Here is a 25986-nt window from a genome sequence, read left to right as displayed (position 1 = left end):
ACAGTGTTTGAGCAGACTGAGGTGGAGGAAGCTAACAGGTTTATACGTATGAACTCATGAACTAACAGTGAGTTTATTGCATATATTGATATCATCACTAATACTGATGCAAGTGAACCTGTTGTATACGAAGAAAAACGTCTGATCCAACACATCCTCAATCCCAACTCATGGCATACGCACACTCAGACAGTTCCTCTTGGCGGGGCTGTTTAATTCACTGGCTGCCTCCCTTTGTAAATCTGCTCTGGCGTTCTCAGAGATGTGAGGTCCGGACCACCAGGTGAGATCGACGGTCAAGATCCGAGCCCTCGGGCAATTTACTGCCGGCTCTGTTATCTATGGCGTTTTAGATGATGAAATGTTATCTCTTCTACTCTGTGGGCTTCTCTTACGTATAAATATACCACCACATTTCAATAAAACATTTCAATATATAAATGAAAATGAAAAGGGGCCCAGATTAAATTTCATCATATTTTTATGTGTACATTACAGATTGGATATGAAGTGTACCTTTCACTATACACATTGTCAAGTCTGCTATGTAGCCGACTAACAGCTACTGGTCACTATGTCTCTCCACTCATGTCCACCTGTTTTCACATGTGATGACGACTACGCCAGTTCCATTTGCTGATGTAGCTGAAAGCTCTCAAATAGCAAGTACTATTATAGCACTTGAGAAGAGAAGAGAAGAAGAGAAGAGAAGAGGAGAGGCGAAAAGAGAAGAGAAGAGAAGAGAGGGAGAGAAGAGAAGATAAGGAGGGAAGAGGTGTCTGCTGCGAACAAACCTCTGTGAGTATACAGAAGAAGAATAGTTTAAAGATACTTCAGTATTTAATGATAAATGTCAAAGCGCCTGATCTACTAAGTAAATCATAATGTGCTAGAGCTGCAGTTTTCAGTCACAGTCTGACAGACGCTCATCACACACTCAGCTCCTGCACACTGACCTCCAGGCTGCACACTGCAAGTGAAGGGAAGCTCATAGGCTCAGTTCAGCTGAGGTATTTCTATGACATGGTTAGGTAGTGATGTTAATTACTGGACACAGTCAAACTCCACCTGAGATAAACAGCTAAACACGTCTGTGGGCCACGGACATGAGATGGAGTGATACAATAAGATTGATCACGTGAACACGAAGCACCGGAAGTGATGGAGAGAGAGAGAGAGAGTGAGGAGGGGACAGAGAGAGAGAGAGAGAGAGCGAGCAGCAGATTGTTCAGGCTCAGACAGCAGCAGGTGGAGGTGGAGGTGGTGAACGCTGTCAAACACAAGTTGCTCTCAGTTGCTCCCTGTAGTCATTTTACAGTTCACTGATGATCCTGCTCAAATTCAAAGATGATCAACACAAACTACAACACCCACCCACTGCTCACTGGTGTTACAGTAATCAGACATTGTGCTCATTAATAACTGCCTAATTGCTTCATTTTTCTTTATAATGGAATTATAGAAGCTTATGACAACCTTCTTTGTGAGTGCTGTTTACCTCCGGTCTGCAGAGGGAAACAATGCTCCCCAAAAAACAGTTGCAAATTGCATGATCCCTCTCTAAATGCACACAGTACACACAGAGAGGAGAGACGAACACGACATGTGTTTGGAGCTGAACGTGTCAAGGCCTTCAGTATACCTACGTAGCTCTGAGAGTCATCCACCTACATGTGGTACTGCAAACCTCTGTTTGTATGTGAGGGAAGTTTCCAGTACCTTGCACCCACTGGCTGCTGGTGGTGACGGTGAAATGTTCCCCGTAACTCGAGCGGAAAACACGAGAGCTGCGGGCCTCCGAGGAGGCCTTGGTCCCTGACAACACACAGAAACACAAACGTTATGGAAATGTTGCAGTCATGTCAGATAAAACCTGGACTTGTGCAGGGTTTTCTGCACTGGGACAACTTTGACCATGTCTGTGGCAGAGCGGCTCACACACACATACACACCACACACGTCTCTCCCTCCCTCCTCTCTGCTCTGGTTAAGCAGTTGGCATATTCCACTGTTATTCCTCTTCCCCTTACTGTTTTAGCAGCGTGACCAAAGGGTGCTGACTTGGTAATTCCATTGCTACTTATGCATACATTCACATTCATTCACAGGACGCTCTGTTGCCTAACCTTTGTTAGGGTGTGTGGCATGTTCGCCTCGTCACACCTCACCTCTCCGTCTCTCATCGCTGAGTTCGGTTGGTAAGACAGAGGTGTAACATTTTCCCTTGTTAATAGTTTGTCCTCGCGCTTCAGGGTCATGGGAACGTTCCCGTTTGTAATACTGCTCTCTGTAGCTCTTGGGGGCTGGTCGGCAGTAACATGTATTGAATATTCCCAGATAGCACATGAGGGGTTTGGGAGTATTTCTATATTTTTGAAGTCTTGCATATAGAGAGTACTTTATTTTGGTTATTCAGTATTTTTGTTTTTATTCTTATTTTTTGAAAATAGTTTTCATTATTTGCAAATGAATCACACCAACATACCTCATGACATAGTCCCATTAAAATGTTCTGCAGGGACACTGTGTCAGAATGCCACTTACAATATGTACATGCATAAGATCCAGTTGGAAGCAAACAATTAAAATTTGATTCCTACCTTGATAGACAGCGTAATCTTCCACAACTGATGAGGTGTCACCCTTTGTCACTATAAAAGTCCAGGGATGGCTGCAGAGGGAAAAGAGAGAAGAGATGAGACAGGGAATAGTGACAATAGATCAGATAATGGAGAGAGAGAAAGGACAGGAAAAAGACAGACACAGTCAGAGACAGAGACAAAGACACAGTCAGAAACAGAGACACAGTCAGAGACAAAGACAGTCAGAGACAGAGACAGTCAGAGACAGAGACAAAGACACAGTCAGAGACAGAGACAAAGACACAGTCAGAAACAGAGACACAGTCAGAGACAAAGACACAGTCAGAAACAGAGACAAAGACACAGTCAGAGACAGAGACACAGTCAGAGACAAAGACACAGTCAGAAACAGAGACAAAGACACAGTCAGAGACAGAGACAGTCAGAGACAGAGACACAGTCAGAGACAGAGACAAAGACACAGTCAGACACAGAGACACAGTCAGAGACAGAGACAAAGACACAGTCAGACACAGAGACAGTCAGAGACAGAGACACAGTCAGAGACAGAGACAGGGACATAGTCAGAGACAGAGACAGTCAGAGACAGAGACAAAGATGCAGTCAGAGACAGAGACACAGTCAGAGACAGAGACAGTCAGAGACAGAGACAAAGACACAGTCAGAGACAGAGACACAGTCAGAGACAAAGATACAGTCAGAGACAGAGACAAAGACACAGTCAGAAACAGAGACACAGTCAGAGACAGAGACAAAGACACAGTCAGAAACAGAGACACAGTCAGAAACAGAGACACAGTCAGAGACAGAGACACAGTCAGAAACAGAGACACAGTCAGAGACAAAGACACTGTCAGAGACAGAGACAGAGACAAAAGGTATAAATAAGAAATGAAGCCAGAAAAGGAAAAGAATAGACACACAGACAGACGCAGCTGAAGAGCAGGTGGAAAGAACACACACACACACACACACACACACACACACACACACACACACACACACACACACACACACACACACACACACACACACACACAGATGGGATATAGATAGATAGATAGATACATACTTTATTTATCCCCTAGGGGAAATTCACATTTCTGATAATGTCTGATAAAATAAAAATTTAGCCACTGACATCCACAAGTCTGGAGTCTGGTTAATTAAATGAGCTGTCCCAGCATGCATCACTCTGCTAATGGCATGCTGACTGTCAGGGAGGAACAGGAGAAGCTCTATGCATGTGTGTGACACCATGTCTAAGATGTCACCATGCATGTGTGAATGGAAGTGAGAGGTTGTCTATGGTCAGAAAATACTCATGTGTAAACTGTGTAGTAGTCAGGACTGAGGTTTGACACCGGTGTCATGGAGATGGACTTGAAGCACCTGCTCAGACCTGCTCAGAGCTGTACTAACATGTGTCAGGTGATCCGATCACAAGTGGTCAGCTCTGAGTTCAGGTGTGAACGCACCCAAGACACGTTTAGGATGCATTTGAGATCTGAACCGATCTTTCATAATGAGCCAAAAATATTTTACCATTTCAAATGGCGTAAACCTTATTTCACTGTAGAGCTGTGCACAGTGCATTGATGGCCCCTCTCTCTCTCCCTCTCTCTCTCACCCACAAAGACATTGACAACGGACCCATTTGTTGTATAGCCAACGACACATACAGACACAGCTCTCACTTTGGTTATACAAGCACTCAGTGGCTCGTAGCAATCACAGGACAGAATATCTTCTGACGGATATCAAAACTTCAGATAAAACACTGGGACCTTTAAGTTACAGTCGCATTCAGCAAATGCATAGTGGATACCTGCAGGGATGTATTAACAAAAAACATTTCGCTTGCTCTCCTTTTTGACCCGTGGTGGTTCTACTACAGAGAAATAATTCACGAGCAGGTCTCTGTTTTGTTTGTCTTGTGCACGTGCCTGAGGACACACGTGCACGTACACACAACTAACGTGATGCACATTTCTGCCAATGGTGTCACACCATTCCACTGACCCACAGGTGGCAGGAGAAGACAGCAGTGTGCCGGTAAAGACAGTGAAGAAGATTGCAAGCACTCTCTCTCTCTCTCTCTCTCTCTCTCTCTCTCTCTCTCTCTCTCTCTCTCACCACATCTCTTCCTCCTTAATAAATCCATGGTTAACGTGGATGTAAACAAAGCAGGATTTAAAATACTTCAAAAACAATCTGCATTGCAAATCTTTTATGAGGAAGGAAATGCATTCTCCACGTTTGTTAGACCTCAAGGATACAAACACATTAACATTAAGTAACACTGGAATTAGTATTTACTGAATACATCCAGCAAGGCCGGTCTGGCAGCAGACACCTTGAAATCTCTGCAGTCACTGAGGTCACATTGGAGTGACTGACACTGATCAGTAACACTTGTGAATTGCGACTGATATATTATAAAATCTAAGCTCTTACCATCAACACTATTAAAACAGGAACCACACCTGTATACACCCCCCGGATGACTTCATATCAGTTTAAGCTGAGCTTTAAAAGAAAGCTGCGCCCGAGGTGAATTGCGGTGTTCCTCCATGCCGCCACCAGCACCACTGTGGCAGCTACAGAAAACATATGCAAATGACACAACTGAGAATGTGCTGCAGAGTCCACACTGTCTCATAAATTCCGGATTATTAAAATGTCTCTGGGTGAGCCACAAATTACAGAGCCTCTCTCTCTCCTGATGACACCAGTGTTGGTCTGTTTGGCAACAGTGTGAGGAGAGAAGGCGACAAGAGTCATTAAGCAGGAATCCCTCTGTTACCTCACCACTGCTCATCCATTCACTCTGGCTCCTACAGCATCCACAACCACGGAGCAAAGTGCAAACTGGGAAAAGGGAAATGTTAAGATGCGCCCTGCTCTCATAGCGTTTATGTGTTTCTGCGGTCTCCTCTGCAGCACTGAGTTTCATAACAGCGCCTGGCTGGGTCTCTAACCGCAGGCCCTGCACTGCCAACATCCACCAGCACAAAACACAGTCACACAAGCTAGTGGTTTATCATGCAAAGTTGCCCATCCAACAAACAAAGGAGAACAGCTGAGTCTTGTTTGAGGAATGTGTCAATGTCCAAGTGCACACGTTCTTATCCACTCTGATACCCCTCACGTCAGAAACCCCAAGACATCTCCAGGGCTCGGTTATCAAGGCATGATTCACTTTCCATTTCCCACGCATTCCTGACATACTAGCACACACACACACACACACGCACACACACACACACACACCTACACAAACACACACACACACATACACACACACATACACACACACACATACACACACATACACACACACACATACACACACATACACACACACACACACACACACACACGCACACCTACACAAACACACACACACACACACACACACACACACACATACACACACACACACACACACACACACACATACACACACACAGCTAATTGTCTTACATTAGCTGCGAGGACACTCATTGACATAATGCATTCTCCTGTCCCTTTCCCCAACATTAATCATCACATATAAAGGCCTGACCTCAACCCTTATTCTAACCAAGACCATAAAACCAAGTCTTCACCCTAAAAGATCCTCTGAATATGTGAGAACCTCATAACGTCCAAATTTCCTCACAACCAAAAACAGATATGTATGCACGCGCACACACACACACACACACACACACACACAAAAACAGATTTCTGCACAGTAAGATAGAGCATAACTAAAGCACACAGAACAGGATTAGCTGCTACAGCATTCCATAACAAGTGGGGGTGTGTGTGTGTGTGTGTGTGTATACGTTTGTGTGTGGGCGTGTGTGTTCACGTTTGTAATCGCACATTTGCACATGCACTCACACACACGTACATATCCATGTTTTTTTGTGTGTGATGAAGGTCTACATGTTCGCTGCCAGGGAGAAAACTTCTTTTGCTACTTCCACTGTTTGTTTGTTTTTTTTTGACATCAGCTCCAAACAGCAGACAGAGTGCCGGCTGGCTGGAAATCATTTAGCATCATTTACATCTAAAGAGTCACAGGATACCAGACCAGAGTTAAAAGGAGAAGAAATGACAGTAGACTCATGCGGTGAGCACACACAGCTCCTAATGAATGCCGATCTAGATCTCCGTTCCAGCTGGCGTCCTGTTGGAGCACATCAAACCTGGTGCAAAGAATTTTGGTGCAACTTAAATCTTGAGCAGCACACAAAAAAAACGTGTGCAGTCTTGTCTTTACCATTTGAGAAATATAAATCCAAAATTCTATCCATCTATTTTATTTTTTACAGACACAGAGACCATTTAGGATGCTTTTATCTCCTCATGCCTCGACTGCTGCAGCACCTGCCTCAACCAAAGATCCATCAATCAGCTCCAGACTGAACAACTCAGCTGCCAGAGTTTTAACAGGATCTAGGAGAAGTGACTGCATCACACTGGTTTCAGCCCCCCAGTACATTTTAGAATTGATTTTAAGATACTGCTGTTGACTTTTAAAGCTCCTCACGGCCTCTCTCCATGCTTCACATCGGACCTCTTATCAACCAGCTCGTAGCCTCAGGTCCTCGGGCAGAGGTCTGTTAGCTGTTCCTGAGGCAAAGCTGAAAACCAGAGGTGACATAGCTTTCACAGTCAGAGCCTGAAACTCTGGAACGAGCTGCCTGAGGAAAGAGTCACTGACCTCTTTTAAATCTCTTCTTTAAACACACTTTTATCAGAGCATTTTCCCCAATTTTACTTAATTTTATTGACTACTTTAGCTTTTAACAAAAACTTTTTATTTTTTGGTTTTATAGATTTTTACTGATTGCCCTCTTGCTGGTGACGCTGCCTTTGGTCGATTTGCACTAATACTAAGACACTTTAATTGTATTTCTGATTTGCTTGTTTTAATTGTTGCTTTGTGTGACCTATAGCTTTTATTTTGCTGCTTTGTGTGAAGCACTTTGTAACAAGGGATTAGAAAAGTGCTTTATAAATAAAGATTCTTGTTATTATTATTATTATTACAGTTTATTCTGCTGAAACAAACTGTACAAAAAAATCAGTCTTAATCTAAGCAACACCTGCTGTCACACCTATCAACCTTTTCTGCTTGAAATATTCCGCTAATGTGCAACAACAAATAAGTTTTGAAGAACACCTAACTCAGCCTGAGGAAATGTTGCAAAAGTAATACAATATCCTTCTTTATGGTTATATTCACTCACAAAAGTGAGTGTGTGTGTGTGTGTGTGTGTGTGTGTGTGTGAGTGTAATGCAGGTTCAGTTCGGATTGTACCTACTAGACTGTAGGCAGGTGTTGAAGATGCTTTTCATTCCTTCTACATGAAACTTTCTCTCTTTTCTCTTTCAAAGTACAAACCTTCTTTGTTTCCAGCAGGGCTGCACAGTAACCATATCCAGTGACCACTTCATCAGCAACGCTTGTTTAATCTAATGGAATCCAATGCCACTGTTTCTCTTCTTTTATGATTCCTAAAATGTTCAGTTTTTGTCAATTCAATTATATGTTTTAGCTCTGAGGTCATAGTTAGTGATGGTATTGTACTGGGCAGCATGATATGCAGATATTCAGCGTTTCTTTCTGTAGTCCAATACAACGCCACCTTTAACAATGTTTAGTAAAGTGCTTGTAAAGGCAAAATGAATGTCAGAGCTTTTGAAATGAATTACAACCAATGGTACATGTATACCCAATAAAGTGGCCACTGACTGTATATTTTTGTATTTTAGTTTATTGAAAATCATCAAGAACCAAAAGGTTCCAAAAGGCTGCAAAGATTCATTAGAAAAACACAACCATCCACTGGGGTTGTAACATTTTACAAAGCTGCAGACAAAAGAGTGCTGGGAGATTCAAAAACACATTTTCTTTCCTCATATTTTGTGAAATGTAGTTTTCATTTTTTTTTAAATAGACTGATAGAGAAAAGATCACTTTTCATTTTAGGCTGCAACATAACAAAATGTGAAAAGGTATAAGCAAGTGAATACTTTCCCAATGCACCGTAACTTCAGAAACAAATATTTCAGGAGCTCACCGAAATCCCAGACTGCTGATGTGCTGACTGCCCAGCCTGGAGAGGCTCTTCTTGGCGGAGTCCTCCAGGTTGTTGGAGCCCTCGTCGTTGACCAGCATGGCCAGTATGAGCCCTGTTTCCACACCGTCCACGTACTTGGAGAGGCGACGACTCTCATCCTTACTGCGGTACGTGTCGAACCTGTGGGAGTCAAGGAAGAGGACAAAGAGTCGATCATTATTGCACCTTTCAAACAGTTCAATGTTATTAGGTTTAGAAGTGATGGGAGCATATTTATGCACACACTGAATGTAAAATGACACACAACAGTGAAGGAACTTTTCCAACAGAAAAAGATAAAACATTGTTTGCCTGAAGAAACACATCCTGTTAAAGTCTTTTTTCTATATAGCATAAAAATCCGTTTGTAAATGTATATGGCTTTCGCTCACTTAAGAGAGAAGGGAGACTGGACAACACACAAGAAACTCTCCCAATGTACAGAACATGTTTAACAGTGTTGTTTCTCTGTCTCTGACAAAGCAAAAGAGTTTGTCTGCATCTGCTGGTTCAGCTGTCAATCAAACTCATCTCCCTGCTGCCCCCCTAGAGACGCAATTAACAACACATTTTTGTGACATGAATGCCCCTAATATCAGATGCTTTAACAAAATAAAAGTTAGCCTCCATAAAAGACAGGAAGTTAAAATAACCTCTCGTTAGCACAAGAGCAAAAGCCAAGATCAAAAATAAGTTGAACAACCAACGACATCAACGTGTAAAACACTGTCCCACTTGAAAGCAGTATTTGCTGCCGATCCATTTAGAATTATTCTTTAATTGTTCTCTAATCTCTCACTGCGGCTCACTCTTTCTACATATTAACTGTGTTGTAATAGTCTTTTATTATTCAGCGCTTTTAATGGCTGTCACCTTCTAACGATATTAAATTGGAGAAGACTGGAAGCAGTCTACTGCCCCGTTCCCTCCCCCTCTAAAAACTACCCAGTCATCAATTTACCACAATAAAAGCTGTGTTTCAATTCATCTGCCCTCCATTTGAAGTAAAAACATGACGGATAATTAATAATGAAAGGATATTAAGGATGGTATCAATTTCTAAATTTAATATCCCTGCATGAAACAACCATTAGGGCCGTGTTTGTCTCCATCATTACAACCCTGTGGTCGGGCAGCTTATGAGGTGGCAGCTGTAATTAAGACTCTCACGACCCCTCACCTGTCATCGTGCAGCACCTCTCCGGTCTTGGGATCGATGACGTGGATAATGATGCCCCGGTTCCCCCAGCTTCTCTGGAACAGATAGTTGTTTTGGTTGCTCTCTCCGGGGTGGAGGGTCTTGTTTAGGAACGTCCACGACAGCTTCTTCTCTCCGTGGATCTCTAGTGTCCCTCCTGTCCCCACGCCAATGTACTTCCTCCCAAAGTAGCTGTGCTCCTGATCCTTGTCGTCCAATCTGAGAACAGGGTGGTAGAATGAGAGTTAAGCCACAAATGTTGATCTGATGGTGGCTCTTATCAGGAAATCACCAAAGAATACATTGGCCCTGAGAGCTCGACGCACTACGACTTTAGACATCACATTTAAACAGACATAACGCAAATATATTCAGAAAACAAACTTCATCCATTTGACAACGCACGCTCAAAATACTCACAACACAACCATATACACAAATGTCCACTGGCCGCAAATATTCTAATAATACAGAGCTTTGTTTTCTCGAGATAATGGGATAATTATTCTGTTATCTCTACATAACTCGATATAACAAAGCTTTGTTATCTTGAGATAATGGAATAATTATCGGGACTACGCCTTCATGGTTCACTGGCTCTACCAGTGTTTGCAGCACGTGTGTCAAATTGATGAAGAAGTTTTCTGAATTTGAATTTGTGTTTAGTCTGTTTGCATGTGTTTTCTTAAGTTGAGCTCTCAGGGCCACCGTAAAAGACAGTAGGTTTCATCCTCTGGAGACTATGGCCAAATCCCAATGTCCCCTCTAAGTCATAAGTCCTGAACCCTCACACTCCTGGTGAGTGATTGAGTACGAGAGGCTGCAAGGGCTCAAATGGAATAAAGAGGACTGGGACAGCACTTCACATTACCTTGATGATGCCAAAACATTTGTATTCAATTGTGGGTTTGGGACTTTTGATTGTGCATTTTTATTCCCTCCCTTCACTCCCTGTTTGTAAACAAAAAATAATAATGTTGGATCAGATCTGATCCAATTTGGATATTTGGACTTCATCATGTCATCATAGGACAAATAACTGCACCAATCAGGCTCTGAATCCCAGTGAGCTCTGTGTTCATTCTGTCATACACTGTCTGTTTTCTTGTAATGCTAACATCAGGGTTCGTTCCTTTCCTGCTTGTTTGTTGACCGTTTCTCTTCTATCTCATTATTTCTTGTATTGTATAGCCATTGTTTGCCGTTTTTTATTCTTTTGGGTGACCCTTGGTAACAATGGTAACCCTGTGTTTAATGTCACAACGCTATGAACTTTGGGTAATTCCCTCAGGCAAAGTCTGCAGAAATGCAGACTTATGGAAAGTGTCCAGAAAGGGCTCAAATGTCTTTAGAGAGCCCTCGTGCTCTGGATGGTTTGACAGTGGGACAGAACTAAGCCGTCATGGACTTACTGGGAACGAGCCTCAAAGTCTGTGAGTCTCTGAGGGAGGACACTGGGATTGGACCTATGAATGTTGGGTCAACAGTGCCATCCCAAGAGCAACATTGCTAAAATTGGTTCCCAAATATATATGTTTGATTTTCTTTGTCAATACTTTCCTTGCTCCAGCTGCTAATCCACATCTGCTGCTATGGAGAGTTTTGTGTGTGTGTGTGTGTGTGTGTGTGTGTCTGTGTGTGTGTTCATGGTGATGAAGAAACATGGAACAATGGATCTTTATAGCACAGAGGAATAAGCCCAGCTTTACTGAGCCAGGTTTGTAGCACGGCCATGGATCAGTAATTCCTGGAACTTGGATATTTCAGTGTGAGTGGCTCAGAGGCTCAGATGAAAGTTGAAAATACAAACTCAGTGGATGGTGGAGAATCTTCCTACTGACGTCTAAGGTGGGAAAAAAAACACCAAACAAATAAAAACTAACATGAGTTATCCCAACCAACAAAAGAATTCTTCCACTGAAAGTTATAATATGCGACTTTAAATGATTTTTTTTTAAAACAACTAGACCTGTGTTCCATGTGTTGTTGAGTTGTGTTCTTACATTATCACAAATGTTTCAATCAATTCTCAAACCAGAGAACATGCAACATCTAGTGGTCGTAGTACATATGACAGGGGCAAAGGGAAAAGTGTGGTGACGTAGTCAAAAGAGAGATAAAGTCACATCAGGGTTATGGGTGGATGAATATGACACAGGAGAGCGGTGTTTGATTCCCATGCTGAACTAGCTGTTTATTTTGTAACCATGACAACAAATGTTGTCTAATGTTGAGGAAGTACTTATTTCAACACAAATCACAATGTTTTTCTAACCAATCCATGACCATTATTATAGTAACCATGGCGACAAAAGTAGGTACGCCGCTGTTGGTACACTACACGTGTTTATTATTGTTACCATGACAACCAAGTACTTGTACTCCTGCCATCGTAGGGGCGCTATTTCAGCAGACACTGCTATGGGTCGTATCAGAGGGTTGACAACAACAACCTGTGTGGTTTTCAGGTTGGAGGAGTGGTTGGGAAAAAAAATAACTGAATGATTCACTACTGAAGGATGTGTATCAGAGGGTCATGTGCTAATAAATACATCACTGCAGTTCATCATCTTCTAATGGCTATTTCCAGCAGGATGATGCTCCATGTCACAAAGCTAAAGTCTCAAACTGCTTTGATCAACATGACAGTGACTGAACTTAAGCCCTCCCCCCCCCGTCTCCAGACCTGAACAGCTTTAGGATGTGGTAGAACAGGAGATTAGCAGCATGAATAATGCATAATTGATGAGATGCAGTCATGTCAACATGGAGCACAGTCTCAAGCACCTTGTCCAATCAATGCCGCGAAGAACTGAGGCTGTAAAGGGAGGAACTACCTTGTATTAGTCAGAGGTTCGTAATAAAGTGCTGTTAATACATTGATTAGCATCACATCTTGAAAACAGGTAGCTGTGCTGTGCTGAAGTATCTCTGCTAAATCTCATGCAGCATTACCTTCCAAACAGGGAGATTGTGAGGTTGCCTTTATAAGGACAGTCTGGGCTTCCGATGTGCAGCTCCCCCTTGTTCCCAATCAGAATGTGTTTTGTTCGAAGCAGTATTGGCCGGCTGGTGTCAGCAATCACCAACTTTCCTACAGGGGAAAAAGAGGGGGGGGGGGGGGGCTGAATAAGACTCCTAAGACTCCTGGCAGGTCCTTCATGCCCCAGTGCCCTCAGACACCTCCTGTCTTATAACCATTTATGGCCCTGTGCTCTGCACACACACACACACACACACACACACACACACACACACACACACACACACACACACACACACACACAGCTGGCCATCCACCTCTGTTGCCAGGTCTGTGATCCAATGATTCCAGTTCAGTAGTGAGGTGGTGAATAGCTGTTGAACATCGAACATCATCTCCTGTGTGCTGCTGCTGCTGCTGTTGTCTGAGCGGCTTTCACCACGCTTTTTTTTTTCATTGTGTTTTTGCCTTTTGCACATAGAATGGATGTATTCACTGGATTTTTTTTCACTTTGAGAAATAATTCAGTTGGAAGCACAATCGTTAAGGACTTGACCATTTATAGCAAATGATTGTTCAGTTCAATGTAGCAGAAAAGGCTGCGCTATCAAAGAATCTGAGCGATGAGGATTCTGCTGAAAGAACTAATGCTCCATAATACATAGTGTAATCATATAGAATCAGAAATAGCTGTAAACACACAGTGGGGTGCAAACCACTAACCACTGTAAATGAACATTAGACTCTTAGATCAAAGAATCTAGTCTACATTAGTGTTTGGTGCAGCAGCAGCGTTCCCTCACTCTGTCTGTTCATTTGAAAAATGGAAGCTAAACCCCGTGTCAAAAAAACAACTCCCTTAAAAGATATAGAAGAGCAAATATTGCATTAAATACACCTTAATATATAACAAAACATGCATTTGATCCATTACTTCGCTTTAAAGCCAATAAAATACCTCCTTAATTCAGTCAGTGAAAAGTTCATTCAGATGAGGAGCGGGCTGTGGTGGCGGAGTCAGTTTAATCTATCCATCTCATTTCATTCACTTACTAAAGTGCTGCTTGAGAAACAGATGATGCATCAATGACCCGGTGAGAACAAGCATGAATAAAACAGCTGATGATCAGCTGATGTGAGTGAATGCTCTATTGAACAGTGAAAAACACATCTTGTAAAGTTATAACCTGTGTCTCTGTGTTCATTGTTCACTTACTGTATGTAGGTCCCACTTCACCGTCAGACGCCCCTTATAAAAGATTTATGAATAGGTTATAGCTAGTTTATTAATTAGCTTGTTAACACTGTAAATCATTAATCAACCTTCATTCATTATAACACATTAGATAAAAAGGCCATCAGTGACCTGTTGCTTGTCAAATAGTGAGCCCACATGTCTCTGTACTGTTCAGCCTCATATCTCATCAGTTACTGAGCTTTCTTTGTTTTCTCCATCATCAGCATTTGTAGCTGCTGCTTCATCTCATTTGTTAAGTTTCTACAGTAATTAACCACCGTCAGCATCTTAATGCTCAGAAAGTGGCAGATCAAGTTATGGCAGATCACATGATCATATCAAATGAGCAGATTCATCCTCTGAGGCCGTGGCAGTGATGTTTACCTCGACATGTGTCAGCAGCCGTCCTCATTCTAATCACAGCTGTTGATCAGATTGTTATCACAGTGCAGATTAACATGCAGATGCTTTCTGCTGGTTGCTCTGTTCTTTAGGACTTTAGCATCCAGCTAGAACACAGTTGATAACCTTCCTTTACCTGGTGAACTGTTCACCCATTCTTTGTCCCACTTTGTCCCACTGTTCACATCTCACATTCTCGCTCCATCATCTTCATGTTTCTTCTTCTCATTTTTACAAACATTTATTCATTATTGATGACTGATGAACATCTGGTCAATATGAGGTTTTTAGACATCCTGCCAGAGGCCTGCATTTGAAAATTAGCCTGTTGGCTAACACTGGCACATTTACAGAAAGGTTAATTAATGTGCACTGTCCTTTTCAAATAAATAAATAAATGAAAATGAAATGAAAATCAGTTACTGACATTTAGAACTGGTAAAATGAGCTTTATTGTTAAGTGTAGAAAAAAGCGTCAGCATTTATTAATTATTAGTAAGCATTAACTTCATCTTGCCAAATAGTGAGTTGCATCAATGTATGACAACTGTGTTACAACTTGTTTACAATTGTTTATTCATGATTTATAAAGTGTTAACAACCAAATTAATAACCTAATTATAAATCCTTTATAAGGGTAGTCTTATTGTAAAGTGGTATCTTAAATACATGTCATTTAAAATAAATCTAGTGTTTTGATATTAGACTATAGTATTTGGGGGTTGTAGTAATTTCACAGAAGGCTTCTGTGTCTCCATAAGAATCCTCCACCTCCTGATCTAACAGCATGGGTGAGGTCCTCTGCAGCAGCGTATCTCAGCACCTCTCCATATCGAGCTGTCTTTATTGAGCCACGCCCATTTTTGAGAGACAAATCCCCCTCATAGCTATACATACATACATATATAACATACTGTTAGAAATCAACTCTAACTACCATTTCTCTGTGACTTTAAAGAAAGATGACCAGAGGGATTTGTCCTGCTTACCTCCACTGAGAATCTCAATGGAGTGGACCGTAGCGGAGGTTGTGAGCAGGACCTTCCTGCCATAACCGATTGTGACACGGTGGTCTTCACTGTGTCCTGGCATCCACGGCTGCAGTCCCGGCTCCTTATCCGGACAAACTGCAGGAGACGCAAAACACACACAACTTTAACTTCCAGAGACGTAACTCACAAGTGGTGGAAAGTCACTAAGTACATTTACTCGAGTGCAGCACTTGTGCACAGTTTCTTCCTTATTTTGAGTTTGTGTATTATTAGTATTAAACATTTCAGAGAGACTTTTTAAACCACTACATACGTTTTACAGCTATAGTTACATTTGAGATTAAGATGCTACATAGAAATACATATGAAATAAATAAATAATGAAACAGTGTTACAGATTAAACTTGTGAACCAAATGTTTTTGGCTTGTGTAAAAAAAAACCTCGTCCTGTGTCAGATGTCTACAGGACGTCAGCAGAACCAAAGAAACATTTCCTCTCTAAACAAAAAGATGAGTGCAAAGTGAGTATGAAAATGAATACAAATCTGTCCTATTAATCATCTCACAACCCCCTGATTTACACTTTGGTCTGACCCTAGTTGTGGATCTACTAAACTATTCAACTACTAACTAGGTAAACCTGCAGTGTCTCCACCTCGACCAGCTACAACAGTAAAACACTACTTATGCAGTAAAACATCAGTGTTATAAATCTATTAGTGTATGTGATAGTATGATCTGATTCTCTGTAGAAGTGCTGATAATATTTTTGTACTGAAATGCAGGACTTTCACCTGTACTTGACTAATTTTCACATTAAGCCAGTGGTTCCCAACAATTTCTGACTCGCGTTGTGTTGGTGGCCGACATCGGGCAGCGTAACAATACAAGTATACAACGTGGTCCAGCCGGTGACGACCTAAAAGTTCCTATCACTGGTTTATCACACTTATCACAGTGACAGGCCTTAATACCAAAACAAACAATAATAACAAAACCTGTCAAAGATGATTTAGTTTTAAGACATTTAAAAGCAAATTATTTGTCGGCCAACTTTCAATACCTTCACGGCCCACCAGTGGCCCACGGCGCACAAGTTGGGAACCACTGCATTAAGCTATTGGTACTCTGACTTAAGTAAAAGGATCTGAATCCTTCCTTCACCTTTGCAACTCACCACAAGCTGATGATGTCATCGCTGAAAACAAACTTTAAAGAAAGTGCTTGTTGGGTCGTGTGACAGCCTCTGAAACCTTCCTAACAGACAATCCAACATTTGTCATGTTTTACGTCACTTTGTGTGTAACTGAGAGCAACACCAAAGTTTCAAAGCGTGACTGACTCAAAGTGTTAACTGAAATCTCCATTTGTATCAACACCACATTTGTAGTTCTCTGTGTCAACACGACTGATAACACAGAGAGATCAGGGAGGCAGTGCCGTACATCCAGGAGGCTTTTCACCCGCCGTCTGAGTGTGTTCACTCAGAACAGGCAAAGACAGTGTTGCCAACACGTTGCTTGAAGTATGTGGATTAATTTGGGCATTCAGAGAAAAATATCTTTAAACACAGAATGTACTACTACTACTACTCCTACTATAACTAATAATATTCTTTATTCACATCACATGTGCTGCACTTCACAAGACTAGTAAAGAATTGGACAGATGACTGATGAAATCTGACAGCGCAGACAGAGCTGAACTGAAAGACTGAAGATTCTCTTTACAAGAATAAACAAAATGAAAATGTGACTGTGAGTCACCGTTTCACTGGTCTTAACTGTAACAACAAGTGACCTTGTAGCATGCTGCAATCCCAATATGAATGAATTACAAGAGAGGATGGAAATCGTTCAAATACTTTTCGAGCAAACAAAAACTCTTTGATCAAGTCTCTTACAACTGGAACATTACTTTTCACAGGACAAACACAAAATGAAAACTTCTATCTTTTTGGGGGAAAAACAGTTCAGGGTAAAAGTCAGCTTTGCATCAGTGCCTCAGATTCATAGAACAAGGGCGACTTTCTTGTCTCACCAACATTCAACTCCCAGAAAGAAATTCTCGAGGCAGGGAGAGTCCTGGCAGCACAGGGCACACCCAGATATTCATATGTATATATAGTATACAAAGAGCAACCTGTCACCTTTGATTTAAAGCAAGCAGCAACCATTTATCTTGAGGCTGTTGAGAGCCACTGTGGGAAACACATCGAAATCATAATAAATGAGACACATCAGAAAATCTCCACTGAACATCAGAGTCATGAGAGCAGCAGTGTTAGCTCCTCAGCTGTGTCCATATGTTCTATGCCAGTAAGATTTGTTTTCTTCCTCCTCTGCCACTTCCTCAGCCTCCCCATCCCTGACTATCTAAATGGGGATAAAACAGCACACAGTGTTATTGGATTGCTCACCCAAGAGGAGACTGACAAGTGATAAACCCATTTGGTTTGTGTCTGTTATTATCAGGGTAGCGCTGAGACACTGTTTGTAACTGTCAGTCTGCCCAATAAAGTTTCAGTCTATTGCTCTCTGGTGTGTGTGGTGGTTACCTCATCTCCCTGCCACCTAATGGATCCATCAATGGCCCTGACTGGCCAGGGACCTGACCTGTCAAGCAGATTTCCCAGAGGGCTAACACAGATTGATCGATGGTGACGTGCAATCGGCGGCTCTCTGATGTCTGGGAGTGACTGGTGTTTGGCTCTGGAACGTCTGCGGAGGTGTTCGCAGCCTTGCTGTGACTCAGAGACACTCCTCCCTACCGAGGGTGGGTAAAAAAATCTTTTCTCATAAGAATCGTGGCTCTAATCTTCAGCAATTCTGAATCAATTCCAGATGTTGAATTTTGTTTAATGTAAAAGCTAAAAATATAAACCAGAATCACGTCTTCGTGGTTGTTTCCTCCACCAACCTGCCAAGTTACAGGCAATATGGTCACAGTCTCTCCTTCCTTAGGTACAGCATTTTGTAAAGGGGTTTTTGCAGATTATGATGTCACAGTGAAGTTGACCTTTGACCTTGTCATTATTTCATTTTATTCTCATAGGCATTTGAGTTAAATTGTGTCATAATTAGTGAATGAACTTGTGAGTTATGGCCACAAACATAGGTTTGTTAGTCACAGTGTGACAGAGGTGATGAACTTCCCTCTGGTCGTTCCTGATATATCGCATTCACGAGAACATGAGGTCACCGTGACCTTGAACTTTGAACTTTGTCCACCAAAATCTAATCAGTTTATCTTTGAGTCCAAGTGAATGTATGTGCCGTATTTGAAGAAGTTCCTTCAAGACGTTAGGGAGATATTGTGTCCACAAGAATGGGAGGGAAAGACAACCTGAAAACAACATGCCTCCGGCTCTAGCTGCCGCCGGCACAGAGACGTAAAAACAGTACAACTCAACTGGATTGGCACAGTGCATAGAGCAGTTATTCTGTAGCTCATCTTAAAAAAAGGCAGGTGTTTGGGTGCATTTCGGATTTAATTAGTCAGTTTTCTCAGAACGTGGTTCCTTGCGTGATTTTATTGTTAAAAAGTTTTGTTTTTAAAGTGTATTTTGAAATTTATTATTTGTATTCCCATGTTGCACTAAAGACAGAATAAGGATTTTTAATAGATTTTTATGCCTCTGCGCCAGCGACAGTCAGAGCCGGAGCCATGCTGTTTTCAGGTTGTCCATCCGTCTGTCCCTTTCTCGTGGACGTGATATCTCAGTAACGCCATGACCAAACTTCTTCAAAACATTCATTAGGACTCAAGAAAGAATTGATTAGGTTTTACTGGTCAAAGGTCAAAGGTCAAGGTCAGTGTGACCTCAGAAAACACTTTTTAGACATCAAGCCTTCATACAGTGATGTGACAAGATTTCACACAAACGGTTCATATTTTCTATGACTCTGTATAAAAAGGGAAGTAACCTGAAACTAGTCTGAGCGGAGGAGGCAGACAACCACAAGGAGGTGATTCTAATTTTTCATGTATTGAATAAATATGGATTATATTACTTCTGTTTATTATATAATAAAATAAATTCCAGTGTCATCCATCCTTATAACATGCCACACATCACATAAATAAGTTAACTCCAGTAGCTTTTAAGGCCATACTTCATGTTATATTGTATTGTCTAGAGGGATCTCTGTTTCATGTTACTTTACACTCAAATTGTGGTGACAAAACTGCCTCGTCTAATTTTTCCTTCTTCGTTTTTACATCAATAGATGGAAATGAGTGGACTAACTCATGTTAAAGTTTCCACCTCCTCCAAGCACTGAAGGATACACACACTAAAATGGAAATGCTTACACCATAAAACCATAAAACCCGACATACAGTAAAAAGTTCTTCATCAGCAGCTGTTCACACACACACATACACACACACACACACACACTCACTCCTGAGTGAGCGACTGAAGTCAGTCCTTGGAGATCTGTGTCTGCCAGTTCCTGGAGTGTTTGACAGCTGTGAGTAAAACTGCTGATGCTGCTGCTTTGCTTTGAATTCTTTTCTTAATCCAACAACTTAACCTGTGTCTGAACTCCATCACAAAACCACCAGCCCAGGTGAGTCAGGGAGAATTACACCACAAAAACAAATCAGGAGGAATGAAGCTTTCAAGGCATTTTATCTCTTCACAGCTGTAATTACAGGTGAGGACAGGATAATAACAGAGTGTAACACAGCAATGAGCTTTCAAGGAGAGCTGCTGCATAAATGTCTTGAGCTTTATCTGCTTTGTTCAGGGTGGACCAGGCTCTTGATGTGACCATCTGATTGTACACTAACAACAGTGTGGTGTGGCTTCAAGTTGTCTATTTACAAAACTTCACACAAGTGAAGTCAACAAGTGATAACAGTTGAATATTAGAAATAATCAACAGTGGCTGCAGTGAAAGAAATCAAATATCAGGAGGTTACCAGGATCAACTCCACTGAGCTGAAATGTCAGTCATCATTAGGACAGCTGATTACATTAATAATTAAAAATATTTAAATGAAACAAAGAGAGTTGAAGGAGAGTTGGAATCGAAGGCAAAGACCCAGGGAAGGAACCCATCACAACCAGTCCTGTCATTTACTGAACCAATGACAGATTCTCACACAGTGCACACCAGAGTGTGTTCAACGTCTAAACACCACTCTAAAACGTTTCCTGTGTTAAAGGACTGGACCTGTGATTCTGAAAAATATGGAGGACCAGGGATGTCACAGGAAAAGTAATACAATTGTCTATAGACCAACACGCATAAGATAGAATTTACTGTACATCTAGAAAGCTCACATACACATATGTTTTGGACTAAAATATTTTTCGAAGAATAAACAGTGGAGTGGATGTTGTGTAAATCTTTTTATCTTTCACCTTTTATCTTTTATTAATCAAAGTAGGCTCCTCCTGCTTAGAGCTCACATGTAATTTAACCTAAGAGGTGCTCTAGGAGTAACAATAGGAAATAAATGTTTCCTATTCTTCACTTTCAGTAAAGGACTTTTTTCCTCTTCAGTTGGATCTTGGTTCTTAAATGAAATTCTTCTTATACAGAAGACAGGCTCAGGTTTTTTGATAAATATGAGCTCTCAATCTGTGCAGTGTTCCTCAACAGTCGCTGCTGGCTTTGGTTTTGATAAGTGCGCTGTGAAAAACATACAGTGTGTTTAGCAGAGACCAGAAGACATCCAGTCCATATGCACTGCAGTGGAAGAAAGAAAGAAAGAAAGAAAGAAAGAAAGAAAGAAAGAAAGGAAGGAAGGAAGGAAGGAAGAAAGGAAGGAAGGAAGGAAGAAAGAAAGAAAGAAAGAAAGAAAGGAAGAAAGAAAGAAAGAAAGAAAGGAAGGAAGAAAGAAAGAAAGAAAGAAAGGAATAAACAAAGAAAGCAAGAAAGAAAGGAAGAAAGAAAGCAGCAGTGCTGCAGCACTGACAGATTGTCGTTGCTGTCTGAACTGTGTTCACATGAAGTGCTCTTGCAGGTTCACTGTGGTGAGCTGGAGTGGGACAGAGAGGAAGTGAACTGATGACATACAGACTATAAACAAATCCATCTCAACAAACCTGAACTTTGGTTCATTACCTGAAACCTGCTTAGCGCTTATATTTTTCTCACATTTTGAACATTTTTTCATTTACATTTTCATTTACATATTTCCGACTTCATGTGTCTGACTCTGAGGATTTTCTCTATATTTACTCATTACATCCTGGTTTGCCTTTCTGATTCTTCTTTGATGTATTCTATTGCCGTTTGCTTTGCAACAGCCACATTTCCGCACAGGGATCATTAAACTTTCATTTAATGAAACTGCAAAGCAAAACCATGAAGACAGCAGCTTTAGATGTGGTGTTTACAGCCACACTTGCATCATGGCTGCCTGTTGTTCATTTGGTCCACTACTTGTAGACTAAATATCTCAACAGCTACTGGATGAACTGCCATGAGACTTTCTGCAAACATTCACGTTGCCCTGGAGATCAGTCCAACTGACTCTGGTATTTCTCTGGTGTTTTTGTTTCTGAGTGTAACATCTAAAAGATTCTAGGTTGGATAATGATGCCATTGGTTATCAACTGAGTTTGCATTGAGCACGACCAGCAAGTCACAGTTTCCCCTATCCGGTGAGATACAGTATACATGGAACAGGAAGCATTTCAGACACATTGCTCAGTTGGCAATCTCACACACATCTGACAAAATACATGCGCTTCTATATTGATCAGTCCAGCCGTGACACAGGCTGCGTATCCGCTCGCGTTGTTACCCAAGTCCACTTTCCTCTGTTTTCTGTTCGTAACCACAGTGGTTGTGCACTGAGCTCTGAACTCTGCTCACGTTGACCCTCCAGTGTAGACACGATGTGTCCTGTTGTAAAGTTTTGTGCCCAGGCCCCCACTGCTGCAGTGTTTCAGCTCCCACAGATAAGCTGCCAATCACATTTTGGGGATTTTTCGGATAAAGAAGTTTATGCTCAAACTATATGATATCAGCCCAACAATGGCGGAATTCAATCCAATTCAACAGACATTGGGATGTCAAGTATGACAATGTGTGATTTTATCCTGTGTGGTGACTAATAGTGAAAGAAAACCAATTCTGTGGTTTGAAAGCCCGATGAGGGATTAGAAAATTGCCTTTTCTCACATAGTTTGATAAAGTCGATGCTGTGCTCCATGATCAGTCTGTCTGCCGCTCTGTTGGATGACTTCTACATTGTGTGGATCAGGAACATGCTTGCGATCTATGTCAGGGTTCTATTGCCCCTGGAATAAGTCAGAAATTTCAGCCAGCATAATCATCTGAACTGACAGTTCAATCGAAATGTGATGTTGTCTGATCCCGGCATTAGGTGGTGCTCTTTTCTTTGCTCATCCCTGGCTGTTCCTGCTCCTCTTTTCCACATTGAAACATAGAAAAAATCTAACATTCTAACAATTAAACCTGTGTTCTATGCGTTGTTGAGTTGTGTTCTTATATTATCATAAATGTTTCCATCAATTCTCAAACCAGAGAGATCTGTGATTTTAATCATTGTAATGTGTCATTGGTCGCCTGTCAGTGACATCATATTCTCTATGATCATGTGACAGTGTGTTTGTCTGACAGAAGCTCAACATTGACTTTTATCTAGTTTTAAGCCACTTTTGACACCTTGGTGGTTTTCAGCTCTATATTTGAACCAGATGAAGGATTTTAGTCGTCGGACGTCTGGATCTGAAGTTATCAGAGAAACAAGCTGAGGAAATGTTAGACAGCTCAGCTCCCAGCTGCTGGAGACGTCCTGTCCTGTGTCACTGAAGAGCGTCGCTGAATCTCTGCTTTTTAAAGGTAAACTGCTTTCTTGGTGTTTCTACTGGTTTTAATCCCCTGGTGTGTTTGTTATGGAGAGGAGGACACCTCTGTGGATAATTCAGCTGCTGGTAAAAACCTGCTGAACGTCTGCTTCATAAGTTATCAGAGAAACAATCAGAACAAAGGTTAGCATCAATCTCAGCTCCAACTCTTCCCTGAGTCTCTGTCCTCCGTACAGCGTCGCTCCAACACTGACTTTACATGTCAAACTGCTTCATTCAGTGTTTTTAACAGTTAGAATCACAAGGTCTGTTTGATTTCCTGAACCACTGATACTGAAGGAATCCAAACCGGGAGGAGCTTACAGTAATGGTGATGAAAACAACTCCCATGATCCCACACTATTTCATGACATCACCCAGTGCTGTCTTTTGTTATTGTTTTGATTGAGAGAGCCAGGCGGAAGAGGCAGACTGTGTGTTTAAATCTAATCAAAACACATCACTTCCTGTACAGCAGATGACTTTACCTTAAACTATGCATCAACAAATGTCAGATTTTCAGGAACTAATTTACAAGTTTGATGACAATGCATAATTTAAAAAACTCAATGAAACAGCATCCAGTTTATCCGACGTGGTAAAAGTTACTGTTGCTTTGTATCAGCTGGCCAGGGAAAAACAAAATGTCCACAAATTCATACAGAAATATCTGATAAAATGACTTCCATTCACTGCAGTCCTGTGTTTGAGCTTCTCATTGAGATACAGCCTCATCACTAAGCCTCCAACAGAAAGTCGATCTGCCACCGACTGAGATACTCGTGTGGTTGTGATTAGAGAGATTTGCTTACAGCTTGGAATGCCTCTGTTTGCAATCACAATAAAGCTGCAATAAAAAGAAGCAACAGGACAAAAGTAGAGATCCGTGTTGAGTTTATAGTGGAAGAACGTTTCTAAAGCCCTTAATGTTTCTAATGCCAAAGCAACAACACTAAAGATTCAGATCAGTAGGAAACCTTGGTGTAAGTACTAACTACTACATATGTTCACTAAGGCAGAGAGCAAGGAGATCAGGTAAAGAAGTACATCCAAAGTGTATAGTATGTGCTAGTTAGGCATTTTATTGTGTTAGAGGTGTATTCTACACACACACAGAGCAGGGCTAGGATCAGTTGTTTGGCAAGATGCCTGTTGCTGGAAGAAGAATAAGTCTACTTTCTACACATGACACACAGACAAATGCAAGCCTGCAGTGTGTGTCTTTCCTCTGTGTCCACAGGCATGTATGAACAGTATGCATGAGACTATATCCATATGCGTACGAGGAGTAATTGATAAGTTTGTGACCTAAGGAGATGAGTTATACAGCTACATGCTCGTGCAGTTCAGCTCTCTGAGTGATTATGTAGAGAGTTTGAAGTTAATAATTTTTGTGGTTTCTCTGTTTCGGGTAATTGAAAAATGGACGTCAGTGCTGTCTGAGAATGAACAACATCGGCCTCGGTGCAGTCATCCGCTACCTCCGTCTCAAGGGCTTTTCACCCAAGGAGGTTCACGAGGACATGGGGGCAACACAGCACAACATGGAGAAGAAGTGGGCTGAACTAGATTTACCACCTCGTGATTGTCTGCGTCCCTCACTCTAGTTTCACATTATATTCCTGTTTATCCAGAGTCACATCACGCAAAATATTAACCGTTTGTGTGAAATTTTGTCATAGTTGCTGTGTGAAGTCTTGAGTAATAGCTACAAAGTGTTTTGTGAGGTCACACTGACCTTGACCTTTAACCTTTTGTTCATCAAAATCTAATCCGTTCATCCTTGAGTCCTAGTGAATGTTTGTGCCAAATTGAAGAAGTTCCTGTCAAGGTGTTACTGAGATATTGTGTCCACGGCGCAGAGGGGAAAAAAAAATAAAGCCGGGGCACCTTGGTGGCTCACCTGGTAGAGCACGTACCATCAAGGCTTGGTCCTAATCGCAGCAGCCTGGGTTCGAATCCAGCCCACGGCCCTTTGCTGTATGTCATCCTCTCTCTAGCTACCCAACTTTCCTGTCTCTCTCTCACTGTCTCTACAATAAAGGCATAAAAAGCCATAAGAAGTACTGAAGTGCTAAAAACTGCAGTTCCTCTAATGACCACTAGAGTCTCTAGAGCTAATTTCCTCCAACTGACAACTGTACGGGGTGTGAATGTTTTTATAACACACCTGTTAAAAGTTTATTAAGGCCTAAAGTTCTGTATAATTCACGTGTGGCCACTTTGAGTGACAGGTGGGTGAGCGTATGCCTGCAACAAACCTGTATGCACCAAAGCCACACTCGCCCCACCTCTTTGCCTGTTTTGGGATTAGCTGTATATGTTTATGCCATATGTGCATATTTCTCAGTGAGTGTGTGAGGAGTTTGGGATTTGACCCAAAGCCTTGGTTATAGAATTCAGAATCCCTACATGACCCGGTGCTGCTGCTCATTGCAGTGAAGGCAGCGCTGTCTCTCTGTGTTTAAGCTCCCTCTCTCATCCTGAGAAATGAATTTGATGCACAGATTAGTGTCTTTCATACTTGTTCAGCTATAAATCCATAAGCTGATAGTGGTATTCCTCTGACACTGCAGGTGAATACTGAGCATCACTGCTCCTCTGTGCCAACTGCCTG

The 25986-nt window shown here is 41.7% G+C and overlaps 1 protein-coding gene across 1 annotated transcript in view; it reads right to left on the bottom strand.

The window, feature by feature from the left end:
• cemip (cell migration inducing hyaluronan binding protein) overlaps window positions 1–25986 on the bottom strand; it is a 198561-nt gene that overhangs the window by 73672 nt on the left and 98903 nt on the right. The window contains exons 3-8 of the mRNA XM_022743348.1: window positions 15532–15669; window positions 12876–13014; window positions 9903–10139; window positions 8684–8863; window positions 2601–2671; window positions 1720–1815 (exon numbers count right to left, since the gene is read on the bottom strand). Of these exons, the coding sequence (XP_022599069.1) occupies window positions 1720–1815; window positions 2601–2671; window positions 8684–8863; window positions 9903–10139; window positions 12876–13014; window positions 15532–15669 (861 nt within the window). The remainder of the gene's footprint in view (window positions 1–1719; window positions 1816–2600; window positions 2672–8683; window positions 8864–9902; window positions 10140–12875; window positions 13015–15531; window positions 15670–25986) is intronic.

The sequence above is a fragment of the Seriola dumerili genome, unplaced genomic scaffold (genome assembly GCF_002260705.1).
Source record: "Seriola dumerili isolate Sdu_G_001 unplaced genomic scaffold, Sdu_1.0 BDQW01000003.1, whole genome shotgun sequence".
Classification (NCBI taxonomy): domain Eukaryota; kingdom Metazoa; phylum Chordata; class Actinopteri; order Carangiformes; family Carangidae; genus Seriola; species Seriola dumerili.
The sequence above is the reverse complement of the archived record's forward strand: the minus strand, read 5'-3'. Positions and strand labels throughout refer to the sequence as shown.